The sequence below is a fragment of the Aptenodytes forsteri genome, unplaced genomic scaffold, assembly GCF_000699145.1.
Source record: "Aptenodytes forsteri isolate BGI_AS27 unplaced genomic scaffold, ASM69914v1 Scaffold55, whole genome shotgun sequence".
NCBI lineage: Eukaryota > Metazoa > Chordata > Aves > Sphenisciformes > Spheniscidae > Aptenodytes > Aptenodytes forsteri.
The window spans coordinates 9,560,705-9,581,843 of NW_008796063.1; the positions used below are offsets into that span (position 1 = coordinate 9,560,705).

The 21,139-nt window shown below is 42.3% G+C and overlaps 1 protein-coding gene across 2 annotated transcripts in view; it reads right to left on the bottom strand.

Annotated features, from left to right (window-relative positions):
- The window catches only part of TOM1L2 (target of myb1 like 2 membrane trafficking protein), a 53,167-nt gene that overhangs the window by 31,329 nt on the left and 699 nt on the right, over positions 1–21,139 (bottom strand). For both annotated transcript variants that reach the window (XM_009286455.1, XM_009286454.1), the window contains exons 2-3: positions 2,150–2,234; positions 1,379–1,457 (exon numbers count right to left, since the gene is read on the bottom strand). In XM_009286455.1, the coding sequence (XP_009284730.1) occupies positions 1,379–1,457; positions 2,150–2,187 (117 nt within the window). In that variant the 5' untranslated portion in view covers positions 2,188–2,234. The remainder of the gene's footprint in view (positions 1–1,378; positions 1,458–2,149; positions 2,235–21,139) is intronic.

Here is a 21,139-nt window from a genome sequence, read left to right on the forward strand (position 1 = left end):
AGGTAAAGAAATATAAAGTTTCTTCCTTTTCAAAGCAGAACTTTCCAACCCGCACAGCTGAACAGCTAAGTATACAGCATCCCATCAGGAGCAGGCAAGACAGAGGACATCCTGTCACAGTGAGATATTATCGTGCTGTGGCACTCTACCATTTTCTATGTACCTGGAACACAGCTGGACCCGCTTGCTCTGAGCTGTAAGCCCTGTTTTAGAGTTGGGAATTCAGGTGAATGATCTCCACTCATTCAAAACACTCCCTTGTGAATGCTCTGACAGGTTATACTTTGACACATTTTCCCCCTGCAGCCTAGCTAGAGGCACCTTCCACTTGCCATTCAACTGCCATGGAAGAACAGCTGTTGATTTTTCTCTGAAGAACATGATTAGCATGGAGATAAATCCAATGCGTCACTTCTCCTTACAGCCATGCCTAATAACCACTGCGACTCTGTATCTGAGGAGTCTGTAATTACTCTCCTACTTCAGCTACTTTCATCAGCCCTGATGACATGGACTCATTCCTGATGAATTTCGGCTCTTTCCTGCACAATGGATAATCTTATGGTTTGGTCTTTGGTAATCTGTCAAAATGACAATCCAGGATAGGAAATGGCAAGAAGACAGAAAGTACAGTCACACTTCATCAGGGAGATGCAACAAGAGCTGTGTGAAAGAATCATACAGATCACCTACCCACAGCAGTATAACTCGATCTAGTTACTGCTGCTCATTCCTCAGACTGCTCTGGCGCAGAGCCTGCCCAGCACCGCGCGTTCAGGAGTGCTGCATTACCCAGGAAACCCCTAGCTAAAGTCATCAGCAGGAAAGGTCACTGGCAAATTATTTCACACCTTAGCAGTGCTGCCTAAATGCACAGAATATAATTTACACTTTATTGAGTGAAATTAGATCAGCATAAATTAATTTGAGTCTCCTACAGAGATCCATTCACAAGGGAAATTGCGCATCAGCTACTTATGAAGCTGAAAATATGGCAAGTTCATCATCCTCACTTGCAGATATGCCCACAGCTGTTGTCTTGGAGTGGAGAAACAGTAGGACACAGGGAGATGAAAATAGAAGGGAAAGCCCCAAAGGGTACACAGACCCATTTGGGCTACTTTAACTTTCCTCAGTCAGTACTTGGGATGAATAAGGGCCCAGAAAAAAGCAGAAATCAATTGAGTCAGAAAAACGCTATGCAAAGCTTCCAGCAACTCTCCCCAAGGAAGTGAGGAGGCAATTGGAGAGAAGAAAAGGGCAGAGCAGTGGCTGTTAAAGCAAATAGTGTCTACATTCAAGAGAGTGCCAGGAAAAGGAAAATGACAAAAGAAGAGGGTTCTGCCCTTTTGAGGCATTCCAGCCTGCCCCCACTCACCGTCAGCGCCAGCATGACCTCTCTGTAATTTTTGTTTCCATTCAGCCTCTTCTTCAGTGCTCGAATGGCATCCTTTGGACTGAAGGAGAAACACACCATTTTAAAAGACAGCTCAGACACGCTTTTCACATGCCGTATACCGTGGGAAAAGAAATCCTTTAGCATTTACAGCCGGACATAAGCATGTGTGTTAACTTCAGATTACTTGACTACAACCAAACTAGGATCATGTAGAATTATGTGAGGAGACAAGATATCACAGAAGTCAAGACCAGAGCAATGCCCGAGGCCTCCAAAAAGGCAGGATGTTGATCAAGCACGGAAGATTGACAGCCACTCAGAAAAAGGCCCAGGGCATAAGACCAGTGATCAGTTCTCCTGCAAACCGCAAGCAGCACAGTTTTTCTGATGCTGAAGGAGATGCGTCAGAGCAGGTCTCCATTCAAATGGCTGAAATTAATAGCACTGCAGCACTGCCGAGAGATACACCTGCTGAAAACAAGAACCCCAGAAGTACAAACTCAGTACCCTCTCCAGCAATACGTTTTTCATGCCAGCCCTCCCAAGCAGAGACCGACCACAGAAAATGCTGCATCATACAGTAGTTTTCTGAAATGTCTAAGAAGCAGGAAAACTAAGCAACTCATATGCAAACCGCATTCAAACTATGAGCATCTGCCGCCAGACTCACTGCATCTCCTCACATGCTGAGTACGACTGGATGAAGATTGTGTTCATGAACCTTCCAAAGTTTGCTGAAGTAGCACATACCCTTCTTCTGTCTCGTTGATAATGTCACAGATCTCCATGTTAAGTGTCCAGTCTTCACTCTGCAGAGAGCCATCTGTGGCCTTTTCTGTAAAGTAAAGAAAAATAAATCTTTTCACATCTTCCTGATTAGGTACTATACTTCAATCCATCTTCAGTTACTCTGAGCTGAAACTATCCAGTAAAAGAAAGATAGGGAAAAAAAAAGTCCCCACTGACTGTAAGCAATGTCAAACCTTCCCTCCTGGTTTTATGGATCAGCATAGAGGTTTCCAGACAGAGTCAATTATCCCTCAAGCTCACTACCTTCAGCCCACATAGATGGGCTGTTCTTCAAAGACTCCTGAATTCCTGGGAGAGTAGGAAAAAGTCAGCTAATTCCAATTTAAACTTCTCAGATGCGGCATTGTTGGAAAGTTATGAGGTACGAAAATCCCCCAAAACCAACATGACCTCCTCCCTGTTCTAGGAGATAATATCTCCACATGAGTCGAGGGAGGAAAGATAGCAACTTGGAGACAGAATTCAAGGAAGTCCAGAATTTCAGAATGGAAAGACCCACCAGCACATGAAAACATTTAGCACATGACGATTCAGGTCACAATATCATTCATGGGCACCCCTTTTTGTCTGGGACTCTTTTACTCCTGTACGGCGGTCCCTCAATATCTGCTTGCCAGGGGGCTGGGCGCTGCTTCCCTCTGTCCCACGCTATGTCCCCAGTCTCCTCTCCACGCTGGGGTTACGTACACATGTCCCAAGCACAATCCACCTTCCTCCCGACTCCCAAATGCTCCCTCACTATTTGCGTGGCAGGTAAGCAAGTCACTCCAGTATCAGACTAATTCTACGGGAAGGATGACCTATAGCACTGTGACAGCGGCAGATGCCAACTGTTGGCAGTTTAATTTATAGACGTCTGCAAGAGTAGCATAACCATAACTTCAAGTAATCAGTTGACAAGAACTATTTCCTCCTTGGGATTTCCTCCTAAATCAATACAGTTCTGTCTAGTGGTGCCTAGAACATCCCCTGAATTTTTCACGCTTCTCACTTGCAGCATTCAAACCCTGTCTGCGTTACACTACCCACATTCAGAGATGCTATCGAGTTGAATGTAAAGCCTGTCACCAGAGACACCTAAAAAGGGGACCTTCAAGCCAAACATGACCTTCTCCGTTAAATTGGTCTAGATTTTTCTACAGATCCCTGGCATCCAATGTTGGAAGGTAAATACGGTAAACAAAAGCATTTTTTAAATGTAAAATAAACAACAAAAAAAACCCCTTCTAAACGTTTTAAAGCAGAAACAAAAACACAGGTACCATCTTCTCCAACTATCCTTCTGTCTTTACATCAGACCCCAATCTGTCCCCCAGAACAAGGCAGATTTTGTTTGAGAACACCAGGCTCCAAGGGCTTCACACATCTCTTCTTCTGTTCACCAACGATGTTTTTCCCATTAACATTTCTATCGCTGTGACCGAGGATATAGATGCCCACAGGCCATAAGTACGGGACACTATTTGGAGAAAGACGATGTGTCTGGGTAATTCAAGTTTCAGTGACTTGTCTACACCAGAATAGTGGCTAAAGCAGCTCCACCAAGGACCGTAATTGCGTAAGTCTGAGACAAACCAGCCAGCCATGCAAAATCCAAGCAGAGAGTGCTGAAAAGAAGCCATCTATCTCCAGAATGGAGAGGACCCCATGGAAAAGGAGATTATGGAACAGGAGACCATTCTCTGCAGGCCTTGCTTCCCATTCAGAGAGGCAGTGCTGCAAGGCACGGAGATCGCAGCACAGGGTCTCACCCACCGGGGAGGAAATGGAGGCTGCAAAACTCCCAGCTGTGCCATCTTCACCTCTGGGTCTTTTTCAGCCATCACCATCTCATGGTACAGTTCACTTTGGCAATGAAAACTCTTTCTGCTTGAGGAGGAGCCTCAGAGAAATGCATGGCTTCCAAAATGTGCAATAAATACTGGACAGGTTGTTGAGTGTGTTTAATTTACTGCATTTAGGCTATGTTAGGCAGGGAGTCTCTTAAGGAAGAGTGCAGGCAAAGCTCTTTAATGTTTTCTGGGATACAGGAATTCATCTTTGTGCAAAGCTACTTGTAACAATCATTTTTTTAGTTGCATTTTGTTCTTATACTGTACATAAGGCTTTATTGCTATAGAATGTGATCTGCCTTCACCTTCATATAGCCCTTGTTGCTTAGGAAAACATTTTATTTAACATTAGAGTGCAATAAATGGACAGGTTGTTGAGTGTGTTTAATTTACTGCATTTAGGCTATGTTAGGCAGGGAGTCTCTTAAGGAAGAGTGCAGGCAAAGCTCTTTAATGTTTTCTGGGATACAGGAATTCATCTTTGTGCAAAGCTACTTGTAACAATCATTTTTTTAGTTGCATTTTGTTCTTATACTGTACATAAGGCTTTATTGCTATAGAATGTGATCTGCCTTCACCTTCATATAGCCCTTGTTGCTTAGGAAAACATTTTATTTAACATTAGAGAAAAACCCTTAATATTCAGAGATATAAAAAAATCACTACATCTGCTCTGCTGGAGAAGGTGATCTCCAAAGCTGCAAAGGATTTATAAGCACAGTGCTGCAAAATGAGAGATTACGCCTTAAATAGAGGATATTCCTTAATCTGGGCGTATGATTTGTTGTCTTAATCTAAAACTATAGTAACAAATTTGTGTGTTATTGACAGCATTTGGCACGAGGCAGCGACTTAGCAATATTCCTACTCTCTGGTTCTGCTATCACTTTTTATAAATGCTTGTGGAAAATGCTGATCCTGCACAAAGTTGTGCTAGCAGCCAATTCATTCATTGGTCTTGGAAGACCCATTTAGTTAAGGTTTCTTTTGACAAAATGTGTATATGGCACTACTCCACAGCTAAAAACTGTGATATTTTGGAGACGGTAGAGTGAAGAGATGCTGCTGCAGCACTGTATGGAGGGTGGCACAGAACACCCGTCTGGGGTCCCCAATAACCTCATTCGTATTTCCCTTCTGAGACACACTAGGGAAAACAAAATCCCCTTTCTCCCAGAAAGTTTGGTTACCGCCTTTTTATTTTTGCATTTCTGTTCTTTAGTTGGAGTAATACGTGGTTGAGACTGTGTGGGTTTAAGACATAACAGTTGTCTTTTTAAGAATTAGTTCTTTTCCCCTTGGGTAATTTTTAATTTGAATAAGAGTCGGAAGCTAATTTTAGTCTCTTCTTCAGCGACAGAGAGCACACAAGCTCCTGTCATCTGTAGTCGTTTGTCCTTTGTAGGGTGTGTGACCCAGATTTGCTGCTGCAGTGCTCTCTCAACTGTTACAAAGGAGTTAACTGACTGCAGAGAAGGCATACGGGTTTGTGTGTGATTTGTTTGAAGAACAGTATTACGCTGCAATGAATTAAAAGCCTGTAGATCTCTTCCAGAACCAAAACGCAGCAGGTCGTAGTTCTGGATTTCTGGTGAAATAGCTCTGCCTGCACTCACACGCAAGAGCATCCCTGCCCAACATATCCAAAATGCAGTAAATTAAAAATACAGAATAACCTGTCCAGTATTTATTGGACATTTTGGAAGCCATGCATCTCTGAGGCTCCTCCTCAAACAGCAAATAGATACCACTGACAAGATTACACAGATTTTGGAAGCTATCACAGAACTGTGAAGGAATGGCATGCAAATCATGCAAATACCCTTTAAAAAAAGTCACCAGTTCCTCAATCTCTTTCAGCCTCATTAGAAGGCATCTAAATGGCACTAGTTCACACAAGGACTCTGGAACATGACCAAAGGATTCCAGGGTGACATAGATGTAAATCTTAAATTAGATAAGGAAAAAGGCAATGAGTAGGAGTCCTTCCTGCTCCTCCCCTCACCGAACTGAGGAGTTTATGGTACAGTTTAATTGCGTCACAATTAAACCTGGGTGCCAAGGGTGCGTTGCACAGCTTCTGCCCCGAGAGCAATTCTGAGTGCCGTGTTATTGCCGCCTTCGTCAGCGCAGCAGGGGCCAGGAGTTAGTGTCTCACACGGAGACACGACACCACCAGTGAGATTATCAGAAAGTCCCTCTCAGAAACAAGATGCTATCGGTTCCCACCACGTTTCCCGAATTAAAGCATAAATGTTCTGGTAGGAAGAAAGACAATCTGGCACTCCACGCCTGACACGCTGCAGACCTTGGACACTGCATATGCACATGCAAGCATTAGCTTATCTCTAGTCTGCAAATGAAAGGAGAATTGTGCTATTTTTTCATTCACACCTTCCCTCTGAGATCTAACTCCTGTGGCCGCGTTTCCACACTCTGCCAAATGGCAATATCACTATTTCCCTGCTCACAGTGAAATCGTGTACATTTTATGGCATTCAGAAGGCGCTGCTCAGTAGCGTAAAGTTCTCAGTGTAAACAGTCTCAGTGCACACACCCCCAGCCAAGCCTCTTCCCAAGCAACCTGCTCCGACCTGAGAGATGTCACCACAAGGAAATCAAGTCAGAAATGCCTGTGTAACCACCACGTAATAAACAGGCTGTGCAGGGCAGGACAGGAATGCTCTTCTAAATGCAGGGAAAAAAACAGAAGAACTTTTACCACCCATCTTGAACCCAGCTCAAAAGTCACCTAACAAAGAAATGCTAACACTGGTTGTCCTCGAGAAGCTGCTCTCACAGCTCTTTTCAGTCCATACTACTTTTGCTTCAAAGTTACAGTTCAATGTTGATGACACTCTTAAAATTTGACTTTGTTCACATACAGATGAGATAAAGCAGAACTCCTCACCCTTCCCTGCCTCCCCCTTCCAATGCTCGTCTCTGACCGTTCTACTGAACCTGCCAATGGAGACAGCCTGAAGGTTTTCGTTCGGGTTGCAACTGCACAAGTTGAAGTCTGGATGCTGTTTAACTCACATACCATATGCACGCTTACACAGCCGAGACTGAGAAACTGACTGCTGGAAGCACTGAGAACACCTACTCTAGCTGAATGATGACAGCAGGCACGACCAGGGTAAAAAACTCCCCAAAAGGTCTATCTATAAGCACCAATAAGTGACTGTGGTGCTGCATAATGTTCTTGGAAGAAAAGGCAAAAGTGAAAGTTAAACATTGCACTAGCTACAAATCACATTAAATGAAAATGGGAGAACTGCGCTGTTTTCTGTCTGAATACCAGAATCTCATGAATGAACAGATCTTTGTGTTCAGAGAAATCACAGTTTTCTCTCTTGGGACTTCTCCAGATGTTGCTTCAGAGACTCGATTCATACGTTTGGGAAGAATTATGCATGAAAAATCACCTTCTGTTTATGCAAGAAGCATGCACACCAATGCAGCATATTAGAGAGATCCAAAAGCAAGTTCCAATTCCAAATTTCTCCCCTTCCCTCCAACAGCGTTTGGTGTTCAAGCAGCATAAAACATCTTTATTTTTTTTTTGGCTTGGAAGTTCAGAAGATCACAGATCTTAGATCTTTGTCTTGCCTCTTCACAGTCCACCTGCCTACCAGCTGTGCTCCAAGACTGAAATTAGCAAATCAAACAGTCAGATGTGTTATATTTCACTCTGCATAATATGTGACAGAGAACAGAAGAAGCCACAGTATTAGCAGGCTTTTACTTCCATCCTGCTGGTCCCCCTCCCTTCAGCTCAGCGGAGCTCTCTCAGAAGCAAGGGCTATCAGCTCAGGTCAAATGCAAAATGCTTTTATAGAATGGACAAAGGTCTTTCAGGGGAAAAAAAAAAAAAAAAAAAAAAAAAAAAAAAAAAAAAAAAAAAAAAAAAAAAAGAGTTTTGCAAGGCAAAAAAGAGTTTTGCAAGGCAATGCAAAACACACAAGATAGCTCACAAGGGAAGATAAACTATTGAATGAGGCGATAACATCTCTCCTCTGAGCTGTAGCTTATAGAATTGGTTTGCTTTAAAGCATCATTACGTTTTGTGACTGCAGTTGTCTCTCTTGGATTCAAGAAATCAGCAATGACCTGCACGGCACCGTCAATAAGACCTGGGGAAAGACCATACAGAGGCCACGGAAACATACTTCAGCTGTCCAAGCAAAATGAAGATAAGACTAAAGATCCTCAGCATTCGCATGGCTGCTGAGTTCAAGACATCTCACTTGGAAGACAGAGAGACACTAGAATAACACACTTTGATACTCCTGGACTTAACAGTCTATTCTTGCTTTCTCTACATTTGCTGTTAGAAAGACAGTCATGGACACTTAGACATTATGGTAACCGACAGGAGTTTTTTTCCTTTTTATCAAAACGCTGCTATTAAAAAATAAATGTGACTCATTCAAAATTCAAGATCAAAACTCAACTCTGAAGTGACCTACTCACAAAAACCTGCCAGTTTCTTTGTTAGAAAGCACAGCTCCAATAGCATTTTTCAATTAGCCACCTCACTGCTCCAAGTCCTTTTTCTACATTCCTTATTTCACACTGCTCTGAAAATGCTGAGCTTCACACTTCCAAAGAAAAAGCCAGTCAGCTAGAACAAACGGGCTCAATCTGAACTGCAAGGCATTACAGAAAAACGTGATTTGGGTTGTACTGCCGCAGCACTGGTCATCCACTTTGACCATTGTGATTTTTCAATTGATTTTAGCTATGCTTACATCGAAACTCTTTGGGATGAAGTCGTCTATCCTCCACTCATTGTTTTGCCAAAGTTTCCGGGGCTGAATAAATGAATAATCATAGTTTATAACGACTGCAGGGTCTATGTTAAAATAAAATAACAAGAGAAGCTGAGGGCATGCATATGTGCAATCAAAATGAGTATTTAGCTCGAATGCTGTTTGAAGGCACAGCGGTAAACTGGGAACTGTCATTTTCTCCAATTAACTTTCAGGTTTTCTTCTTTTTGAAGCTGCCGCCCAATTGCCAAACTTCTTCAAACCTGCCTTCCAGATCACACTTACCTCCAATCATGAATATGTAATATGCAATTACTGTGCCTTTTTAAAGACCACACGGTATTCAAGTTATGCTACAACATTCCTGAGATTTAGATACGCTGCAGAAAAGACATCACCCAACACCTCCCACAAATTCAGCCTCTCAGGAGTAGGAAACTACAGCTGATTAACCGAGCATAGCTGCGCAGCAGTTTCAGAAACAGAGCAAGGTGAATGGATTAATACATATTAAACAAATATTAACAGCTGTATAACAAAGAAAATTTTTCTTTCATACTCAGATCAGAGCTTCACCTGAACAAGAAGAAAAACAAACCAGAAATCCTTATAATAATATTAGAGTAGGCAAGGGAGTGTATCGGCCTGACTCGCTTAGTTTATCGCATCTCATAATTCTCGATACATTTGCAGGTTGTAAAACCAGACAGACCTTCCAGCACTACGCCATTGTATTGTACGGAAATGGCCCGATGGGGCAAACTAGTCCAGGCAGTCTCTGTACTCGGGTATCATTCATCTCAGGCACAAATGATGGTTTAGTCATAGTCCTTAAAAGCATTTGGAATCTGGGTCCCGAGCAGAACGGTGTGTTTCTATACAATAAAGACTTTTGTTATGAATCCTCTCACTGAATTTCCCCCATCAGCAGAAAATTGCTGCTGCTGACAGCATGCTCCACTGAATGACATCTGTATGTAAGTTGCTCTCTTTCAAAACAGATGGCAGAGACTACTGCTTCTTTAAAACAAAGTGAAATCCCTCTGACTTCTTCATTCTACACAGCTTTAAAAACAAAACACAAAAAACCGCCTTCCTCCTATGTACAGTACACTCATTAAAGCTAACGAGTTGACCCAATAGCTGTCCTTCAGAGCTAGGTCATACGGCGGCAGCTCCCAGCTCATCAAGCCATTTGGATGATTCGGAGGCACTTTTCCGTAAAACTCAGCCTGCACCACACGTTTCTTCACCTCTTTCAGCAGTGACCTTGGCCAGATTCCCATCTCACTGCAAACCCACGATATTCAAAGTGTGGTGCTACTTTACGATTGACAAACACGGACCTGCTCACGGCAGAAATCAATACACTAAAGCCTTCAATCAGAAATGTCAAAGCAGTTTTAAAATATACGTCCTGTATTAATAGATTTTAATGGATTCGAATGGAGATGTTTACCGTGTGATTTACTGCAGGGGAGCGACAAATCAACGCTCCTTTATGACATGTCACATCTCATGACTGTCCCCCCGTACTGTTCTATCGGTGGAGATGATGGCTCGCCAGTTCGCAAACATCTGTGATCTATTAGGCAACACTTCCAGTAGTCTAATATTATCACACCCTGAGTGTCCATCTTTCTTCTCTAGATGAGAGGCACGAAAGCATAAATTAAAGCCTTCTGGGTGACAAAATGTTCCCTCTCGGATTTGCCTTTTCTGAATTTGACTGCGACCGCTATGACTTGTCCATATGACTCTGTATGGGAGAATTTACCAGCACAGCGTTGTTTAAACAGGTCAGTGCACTGGGGTGGTTATCCAAATCTCCTCCTCCTTTGACCACAGCAAGGCAGCCGGTGCTGTATACCAAATCACACCGACATTTAGTCATTTCCATAGGCAGAACTTGGATTGTAGCCTACTACTTGCCAAAGGGTTTTTTATATTGTTTTAATTTCTCCAAGGAATTTGGATGATTGGGGAGAGGGGCTACCTTGTTCCTTAATTAGAGCTACCAGTTCCTTAACTGAGAATCTCAGGTATTAAAACACTGACATACTGGATGAATAACGCCTGTTCACCAACACTAGAAATACAAAATTTCTTTATAGCTGAGTCTCTGGCTCTCCCCCATCAAAAAAACAAACACGCCAGACAAAGAAACTAGCCAAAGAAGCTGAAAAAATAGTCTTCTCCCAAACACCCCTTAGTAGCTGAGAAGCTTTTCTCAGCTGAAAGACAACTCACTACAGACAACCCCAATATTCCAAAAAAGCTCTTAAACAACTGTTTAATACATATACATTAATTTGTCCTAATGCCAAAAACCAACTGCTAAAAAAAATCCAGACTCCGTTCATTTTATCAGCCTTAACTTACCAATCTGAGAGAAGGGGCAGCTGAAAGCAGTGATTTATTTCTCAACTTCTTTGTTAGCAAGTATGCCTAAAGGCTCTATTACAGTGGGTTTGTTATTTATAAGAACACCAATATGACAGTTCCTTAAATAAACTGTTGCAAACTGCTTTTTAAAACATTCTCCCCAAAATGCAGAAAAACAATACCACACATACAAAGCAGAAGAATGTATTTGACCAGTAAGATACTACCAGGAGGTGTGAGAGAGAAAGAGGAATATTCTACGCATCCGGATGCAGTTTTACCACCCAGAACTGCAGGCAGAGCACTATTACAATTTGATATCCCAGCTGCACAAAATCTTGCAAGCACTATCAAGAGCAAGAAGGTGTCCTGATCTGTGACTAGCTGCCCCGTTCAGGACTTCAACGGCATCCAGTAATTACAGGTGAGACTGAAAAAATGTCTTTATGAAAAGTTATGGATGATCAGTGTGTCAGTGAGCTGTATTTGAAATCTATCAGCTCTTGATGGCTAATTTTGTACTACATGAGTAAAGCAAGTTCTAATAACTCACTTGGGACTTCACTCCAGTACTTACAAGCTACGTGCTTTTCATATTCATAAAACAAAACTAATTGCCTTTCATGGATGAAATGTTCTAAGAATTTTTAATCCATGTCAGCTGCAAACTCTAAAAATCCATCCCCATATATTTAAAACTCCCCCTCCCACCCACTCACTTGTAACATGTTGTTTGCTGCAAACAAACTATGAGGCAAAGAGAATCCATCAGGCTCCTACATTAGTATTATTTATATTTATTTTTTTACAGGTTACTCCTAAAGTCAATTGCCCACATTCTCACATGCTTAAAATAAACTGAAAACACTAATTACATTTAGTGAGGGGAAAAAAGGCAAAATCTTTCATTCCTACAAAGAAAGCAGTTACAAGAACACATTTACTCCTTAGCTGCAGCATGCTACAGCAGGTTTTAAAGTAAATGTTCATACATGATAATTAAAATGTGTTACGAATGAAAAGAAAGAAATCTTGCAGTAGACTATTTCATGTGCATGTTCCCACACCCAGCTCTCCTACATATCTACAACTACGAAGGTCAGAGCTGTGTCCTCTGGAAAACCACAATTATCCCGCATGTAGAAGCAAACTAGACAGTGAGGAGTCTGCAGCTTTTGAGGGCTGACAGCTCACGTTTTCTAGCATGAAATGCTTCAGCTCGTGTTTCAATTTTGCAGCCTTCCCTCACACTGCTCTACAAGATGACAGGAGGCCCGTGCAAGAGGCAGCTAGCTCCGATCCCATTCAAATTCTCCAATACCTCCACGGCTTGAAGATCAGCGTCTGGAATACACTAAGCGTTTTCACCGCGGGAAGAGGGGAGAGCTGGCTCCTGTTCCACTAGGTAACAAGAATCACTTTTGCCAGTGCTGCTGTCATTGAAGGGCTCTGTTGCCAGCTGCCCTTTCCAACAAGCCAAGCTTGCTATGCCTGCAAAAGCTTAGCGGCTAAACACTTCCAAACGATCTTCTCAGGAAACCTGACTGCAAATCAGGCAACAATAATAACAAGATACACATGTGCAATTCCGTCTTGTACGGGCTGAGAAATGCGTATTTCTTGGTCTCTAATAACCCTATTAAAAATTCTGCTCCATTTCTACAGCCCTGTTTCTCATGTGTCACTGCCATAGATAAGCTTGAAAAAGACTGATAAATAGAAAATGTAAGTACCGTAAGTTTAGATCAAGTATGGAAATGCTTATTTCTGAGACTGTCATTTTAATGTTCCCCTAAGTCCCCATTCACCAGCTTGTGTTATCTAGTCATACACCTTTGTAAATTCTTCAGGTCACGAACTGTCCCAATACATTTCACATTCCACTGCAATCGCCTATATTACATGATACTATTAGTGTGGTAATTTTAAAAACAATGTAAATGTATCAGGGGACTGCAGCATACTTTTGGAAAATAACTATATTGGTCCTTGGACAGTTAAAATTCTAAGTAGAACACAGAATTTGAGCACAGCTTACAAACAGTTTGGCTTATTTACCATATGCAGCGGGGAAGCAAATCCTAGCAAATGAAAAGGGCTGATCTAGTGCACTCTGAAAACTGCAGATTATGGATGGGAAGGTAACTTTCCCAGTGTGAACATATACGATCTTCTGGAATCTACAGAGAACCAGCTCTCCGGTCTTTGCTGCTTACAGCTTGTTAATCAACAACACGGAAGTCACAGGGTACCGAATAACAAATACGAAACCTACCGAAGCCTTTTTGGCAGTGTGACACTGATATATGTTGGTGTCACTGCTCCTGCTCGGGAAAGCAGTGAGTCCCAGCAAAGGTGCTAGCCTGGCCCCGTTCACTGGTGGCCAGCTGAATGACTGAGCTTCACCAGCTCTGGCTGAGGTTAGCTTCTCCTGGGCGTTCCCTTATGTTTCTGGGTGAATCAAGACTTTCTCAACTTCTTTTGGGTTTTATGTCCATGTACACTGTGCACACCCTTCCCCTGAGCCCAGCAGCAGCTTCCTAAGCAACCAACAGCAGTACAATGATGCCTTTTGTGAAAGAGTGCCCTTTAGAGGTGTAAAGCTTGCCTGAGCGAGGCTGCACCGTTTCAGCTCCCTCCTGGTGATCATCAACGGCCTGGAGACAATGCTGCAAGCCAGCATGCAAACTGAGGTTTGCTTTACGGGATGCTACAGGTGAAATACCTCATTAGCTGCAGCAAGACTCAAGGCCAATACCCTTTAAGGAACCTGGTTGGAAAAGGGATTTTTCATTACTCACTGGCTACGCCAAGTCATTGGCATAGATGGGGATTTTAAAGGCAGTTTTAATTATAGTAGGTAAAACCCACACACGATCAAGCTGCAGTGTCAGAAAACCACCAGAAGTGAACACTGACCCATTTGGGTTGTTTGCTGAACTTTAATCACTTTCCAAGTCTGACAGCTGCTCAAACTTAATTGCTCATTACGCTGGTAAATAAAAACTGATCTCACTCTCTGATTAGCCAACCATCTTATAGTTGCCATAACAACTTCTTGTCTAATAAGTGATTTCAGATTTACCATTATTTGTACTAGCAGAAAATTTCACAAAGGTCTGAGATCGCTCTTTTCACTAAAATACCCTTCTAATTAGAAGAACCGAAAATCAGCAGAGAAAGGGCAGCTCAAAGATAATGAAAAAACAAGCTATTTACTACAACAGCTTAAACATGAGATAAGGGTACCCCAAAACCAAATATATGCCGGATCCTGCTTAACCCCTACCTTTCACTATCAATCATCTTATTACCATACCTATATCCCATAACAACTGCTCAGGAAAATACTAGACAGCATTCAGGTAATAACTGGTCACAACGTGGAGACGGATTTCAAGATTCACTCCAGATGAAATATTCCAGTAAAGTTTGCATATTTTCTGTCCTAATCTTAAATTAGGAACCAATTAACTGGTTATGTTCCTAAATACTCTGTTAACTGATAGGAGCGCTTTTTGGTGAACACTGAGGAGTTCAGATTCTCGACAGCATCATATAAAAGAGGGAAAACCATTTGTATTGAGCCCAACAGATTTCCACTGCATCAACTGCAAAGAAAAAGGTTTTGGAAGGAAGAGCTACAATATATTATCTCATCTCTGGATCACCTCAGTCAAAAACTTACTTCAGGCTTGACTTTTTGGACAGAATTACTAATTAAAGCCTTGCAGATGTCTGGAAAAAAAAATACCTGTATTCCAGTAAATATTTGGTCATCACAGCTTAAGTAAAATGCCTCTATTAAAACATACAGATGCATCTGTTAGTCTGAGAAGACAAAGTGATTGGAAGCCATCAAATACCACTAGCCTGTAGGCCTAGTACAGCATAAAGACCTTCCAAAATTTGCTGGCAAAGCTGCTGAAGCTTGCAATTTATTTAATCTGCTCAAGGTTGCTTTTTGTGTGCACAGGCAAGGGAGGACGCCCTTTTCCTTCCAAAAGGAAAATAAATGCAGAAAGCTATAACTGAGACAAAACTAAAGTTTAAAAAAAAAAAAAAAGTCAGGAAATACCAGATTTTACAAAAGGAGTTTTTCTGCATCTACTCGGCTATGCAAGAAATGTGAATTTTTTGTTATTTGGGTCAAATACAAAGCTGGTCACACTTCTTGCAGTAGATGTATCCACGAAAATACAGAGGATGCAACACGTCCGAGTTAACAATATCCTCAACATTCCTGACCACATTTGGGATGTAACAAAGTCTTTCTTGCCTTCAGAATAAGAAACCAACGCTCTGCAAAGTTCTTGGGGTTCAAACACAGTTTATAACATCAATCTGTGCCTTCACTTCGTGTACGTTTTCTTTGATCTGAATTTGAACAAAGAATTTCTTCCCAAAGTAATCTAACCCAGAAGGCTTCTGAGGACCAGCTGGGGAACAGACTGGCTTAGTCTCAAAGAACAAGCAGGCTTACAAACTAACCAAACTCTTCAACAGGTTTCTCCTGAATATCACCTCATTTTTGAGTCTCCTGATGCTCTCTGAGACTACGTTGCAAACACTGAGCTGCCAAAGGGTTTCTGTGAACTGAGAGATACAGAAGCACGGGTAAATAGTCTGTGCACAGCCGTGCCAGGAATTGCCCAAACACGGACAGAGTATATACATACATGGACTTTTTTCCTTCCCTAATCCTTGATTTTGAAATGAGTTACTACATTATGAGGCCTACCTCACAATTCTGGCAGGTACAGAATAATCCTAGAGCGTATACTTGAATTTAAAGACGGTGCTGCCAATAACAGACTGGCTGAATTTATTTGCATCTCCCCTTCTTGAGCAACGGGAAGAGTACCTACAGATTGGAAGATCTGGCTCCATGAGTTATGTAAAGACATGTTTACCTGTAGCGAAGGACCTGCTCCTAAGGGAGGAGAGACCAGGCTCTAGCAAAGCCTTTAGACCAGCGTGTTTTGTGCTCAAGAATCGTAATTTTAAAAGAGCCCTTTACCATTGATGATAACTGAAACGAATGAGCAAAATAATCGTGGAGAACTGTCAACAGAATGACTAAGCAAACATGGAAGATAAGGCTTATCTATCCTAGACAGGATTTTTATACTCGGCAACAAGTTTCTTTTACGTAGAAAACTAGTCATTCCCCAGGTGGATGCAAATGAGCAAATGGAAAACTAGTTCTGGATGATCTGTGCAGACTCATCGTATGGGGGAAAAACTGTGTTGCGCAGGCTGGCCTTTCGGGTCACCTCCTGACTTCTCAGGGCTCTTTCTCTCCTGTGTTCTCATCGCCTATACATTGCACAGATTTTGAAACCAAACCACAAAGTGTGAAATGATTTATCCAGAGTCAAATATGAAATACCAGATGAGGAAGGAGATTGCCAGGCCAACCCTGAAGAGCACCTGGCCTGCAGGTACTATACAGCCTCCTTCCCCATGAAGGATCGCCTCACCAAAATTTCTGCAACAACTGCTGATGTTCCTCCACTGACCATTACCACCGAGGATACTACCAGATGCCTTGACCACCTTCAAAGAATGCGTAATTATAAACCCAACATAGTTTACGAAATCAAAGGAAAGTCTGATTAATTTAAAATTGTTCTTAATTCAACTAAGGAAAACACACAGTACTACTGTTTTGGTGAAAATTGTTTTGGATGAAATACGAAATCAGTTGGAAGGGTCTGGGGGGATTTTCTAACTGTGTGTCTTTAGTCAAGCATATTTTAAATATGCAGTTTAAAAAATCTGCCGAGTACGTGAACAGAGCAGTATCAAACTGGGAACGAGCTGTCCTCACACTGCAGCCTCTCATGTATAGATTTATATTAGAAGCATATGGAATATACATTTAAGTGTACTGTGCTGGAAGAGATAAAAATGCATTACTCAAAATTACATGCTATAATACCTTCATGAACTACAATCTGCTTTTGTGCCTATAAAATAAATCCAGTCTCAGAAACCTAGTATTAAATGGTATTATACCAATTATCCAGCTTCACACATGTATGTAGTTTCTCCAAGTTGCCAGATTCATGACTCAGTATTTATTTGCTCCTTTAAAGGCAAAGATATCCATTTTCATATTTCATGGAGATTTTCCTTACAACATAATCCATTGTCATGAAGTGAAAGCAGATCCAAATAATCTTATAAAACTAAAAGCATTTTATCAGACTCTCTTTTTCCCTGAGTAGCACAATTCTGTATGAACAGTGGGGGGCTGGATTTTAAATGACTGACCAGCTACAGGAGTACCTATAAATGTACTTAAACTCTGAGGAGAGCACTTTTTGCGCACTCTTCACTGCAGGAAAAGACAAAATACATCTTTTTGATGCTGTGGCCATCTGACAGCAAGAAAAGTTATTGCTACCTTGTACTAAGAAAAGCTTCCCTTAGAACAGGGCACAATACTTCAGTGGTTATGGGTAAATGCAAAGGACTTTTTATTTTATTATAATGCAATCAATGAAAAGAGAGATGATTCAGACCCCAACAGCATGCTGCAAACACGTAATTTTATTGGTACCAGATCCTAAGATTACGGTGTGCATTTTAAACACTGACTTCTGGCATTGGGAAAAGGTTTGTCTTTAAAAAAAAGTTCTACTTACAGCACAGCAAAGTAGTAAGTTTACTCTGAAGGGAACTTAGGCAAATTGTGTATGTGGACAAGAAAGCCTGGGTTAACTCCTCCTGCAGGATTACCATGGGCTGCTCACTGTAATACCTCTCTCTATTCCTGCACGTAACCATCAACTCATTTATTTAGGAACCATTTTATTCGAAGACTCATAAAAATTTTAAGATATAAGAAACCTGAAGAAAGGTCTTAGGTGCTTCTTATGGAAAGGAAAATAAAAAGGTGTTTATACACCCCCCCAAGCTGAGGCATTTTTTCATTTTAAAAAAAAGAGGGGGGAACAAAATGGCAGCTCTGGAAACAGACTCTGTCCACCATATTTATTATCAGTTTAACAGCCTTGAATGGAAACTGCAAGTGCTTTGATAAAAATCAATTGAAAAGCTGTCTGCCTCACTGTTGCTTCCATAAAGTGCCTCTGTATCTTTTGCTGAAACCTTGTTTTTGTAGCCTCCTTAAACAATACTCTGTATTAAATCACTGCACTGTGCCTCCTCCGAAAACAGACTCCAAGGCAAGTGTCCAGACCAGCACCCCTCCTTCAAACCTCCCTTCATCAACAGGGACCAGGGATGTAAAACAGCATTGCTTGATCAACACCCCCACCCCCAGTTATGCAGGACACCTTAATTTCTACTATATTGTTAAAAATTAACTTTCAGGTCTCTGTGCATTTAACTCAGGTGCTGGATCTCTCTCCCTGGAGGTCTTTGGCTTCGAGTCAAGCAGACTTGAGGCTGCGGCAAGAACGGCTGACTTCAGCAGCACACACAGCCCTGAGCAGAGCCCTTACCAAAACGGACCTCGATGCTCCCATCCAACACCCTGTGAGGAGCCCATTTCACACATCACTGCCCCAACTCAGCCCTTCGCACCTGAGGGAGCCGGGGGGACCAGCAGCAAGACTTGGTTTGGATTCAAACAAATAAACACTCTCCTGAAGCCTTTGCAAAGTCTCCAGAGTAAAAAAAAAAAATTACTAGAAAATGTAACTGGTTTTACTGTGTCCTCATGTGTAAGCCATATGGCCTATATCAAATAAGCAGAATGAGCAAAAACAGTCACCAGTACTCCACATTCTTGTAATTCAATCAGCTTTAATCACCTAAGATGTTTTCGCTAACCTACGGTAAGGGTATTTGTTCTAATAACCTTGAATAGAGTGGTGACACTTTAAAGATGGCTCCCTTGAACAAAGAAAGATAAAAACGCAATTTACGGCAGGATGTTGAATCTCAAGGCAAATTCCCGCTACTGTAAATTGCAGCTTTTTCCCCAGGCCAGCCCCTCTCCAGATAGCAAGCAGTCTGTCTTTGCCGTTTTACGACACATCTTCCTGTACTTCTCCTCCTCACTGGTCAGGAGTATTCTTCAAAATAGTCCTCCTCTAAGGATCTAGACTATCGTATTTACAGTATTAGCTGGAAAAAATAAACAGTTCGGTCGTAAGAACCGGGCCAACACTCAATGCCACAAAGGATCTTGTCAGCCCCAACATACTCGGCAGCCTACGAAACCCCTGGCACCCAATCCCACCCTCTAGACTCTTGCCAGCGTTCACAAAGACCTTCTCCAGGGCTGGTGGCACGACCACCCCTCAGCTGGCCAGAGCCGCGCAGCACAAGCTGTCAGTGAAAGCTCCAGTGCCCCCCCAGGCTCCACATCCAGCACCGCCGGCGGCTGCTGGATTCACCGGGCACCAAGCACCGGTTAAAAGCACCAGCAGCACGTCAGCCTCCACACACAACCCCTGCCCAGGGATCTTCTTGAGGAGGCCTGCTAGGAAGCGCTGACCACCAACAAAACCGACGTTGTGAAGGGGTGAAGGGACCACGAAGACTTCTTGTAAGTCCTGCGGAATGCTGAAAAGCACCGTTTGCCCACAGAGCCTTTGAGAAGTAACGGATTCTGCCACATAATCCTGGATGAGACTTTTAGTTTATATGGAAAATGGCGCTGTTACCTACCCCCCTTCACTGCAAGCTCCAGGTGAAAAGCAATATGGGTTGGGCAAAATGGATTTTAATTTCAGGAATCTCCTAGGCACAGCGTAGCAGCTGCCTGCCTTCCACACACCAGCCCTGTCAAAAACCACCCCCTCCGCTCAGGAGAGGACCTTGCTAGAGACATAAGGACAGTTCAGTGTCCACGAGTCAATCGAAGTATTGAAGAAAAATTAAGTGAGGTTTGGAATTAGTAGCCACGGTGGTCTTTTATACAGTTTCTGTTACTCGACCGCTGGAAACCGAGAAGAGGCTACCGTATAAGCCCATTGCCAAAAATCAGGTAGCTTTCAGCGATGAGGAACCTGGCTGCCGTTGAAACTGGCACTTTAGATGCAGGAGACTCTATCCATCTCCATTACAAATCCTCTGAGCTCATCCTAGCATTACTTTCCCACATTAAGCAAGAGTTAACATAAAAAGCCTGTCTAGCTTCAGACATTGTCCAGATAAAGTGAAGGAGAAAAGAGAAAATCCCTCGTATTACCTCTCTCAGCTCTCCCCAAACCTTCTCTGACATCTTTGTTCTTTCAGACCTGGCATTTATCTGAAGACATTGTCTAGCCCTAATTAAATCTTCATGTGAACCACTGCTACTTCCTGGCAGAGAACATGCATTCTTGGTGTACTGATGGACCTACATAATTTTCTGCACTTCTCCCTTATGGTGAGTGTTAGGCTTTGCTTGAAAACATCACAACTGTGTTCAACACAATATGTTTAAACAGAAATACAAAATTATTCAGTTTCTTTTAAAGAATGAAGAGAAACATAAGTGAAAATTATATTCCACAAGCTCATTGAAAAAAAAACTGTGGAAACACTGGGCAAATAGCACCGTCTGAGAACAAGGCATGCTTTTGTTTTACTGTTGTCTCAGAAAGGGATAACTGACAGTGATATGAGAAGCAGAAAAAATTTTCTTCCAAAATAAAATCTGCATCTCTCTCTTCCCCCCAGGGATGAAAAAACACTCGTAAAGTGCAGCTGAATTTTGCATTAAGGGAAGTTGCATTATAAACCCCTCACACACACCTAACCTTATCTGATGAAAGCAGCTCCTTCAGAGCTTTGTGTTCGAAGCCTCTAAGTTGGCAGCCACTGCTCATTCAAAGAGAGCAAGGGGATGTAAGAGCTATGAAAATCTTTGCACGCCAGAGTTAGAAAGGCAGAAGGCTAGAAAAGCAGATTTTACTGCTAGCCCCCCCCCCCCCCCCCAACGCACCACCACTTATGAGTCGCGCAGAGCGACC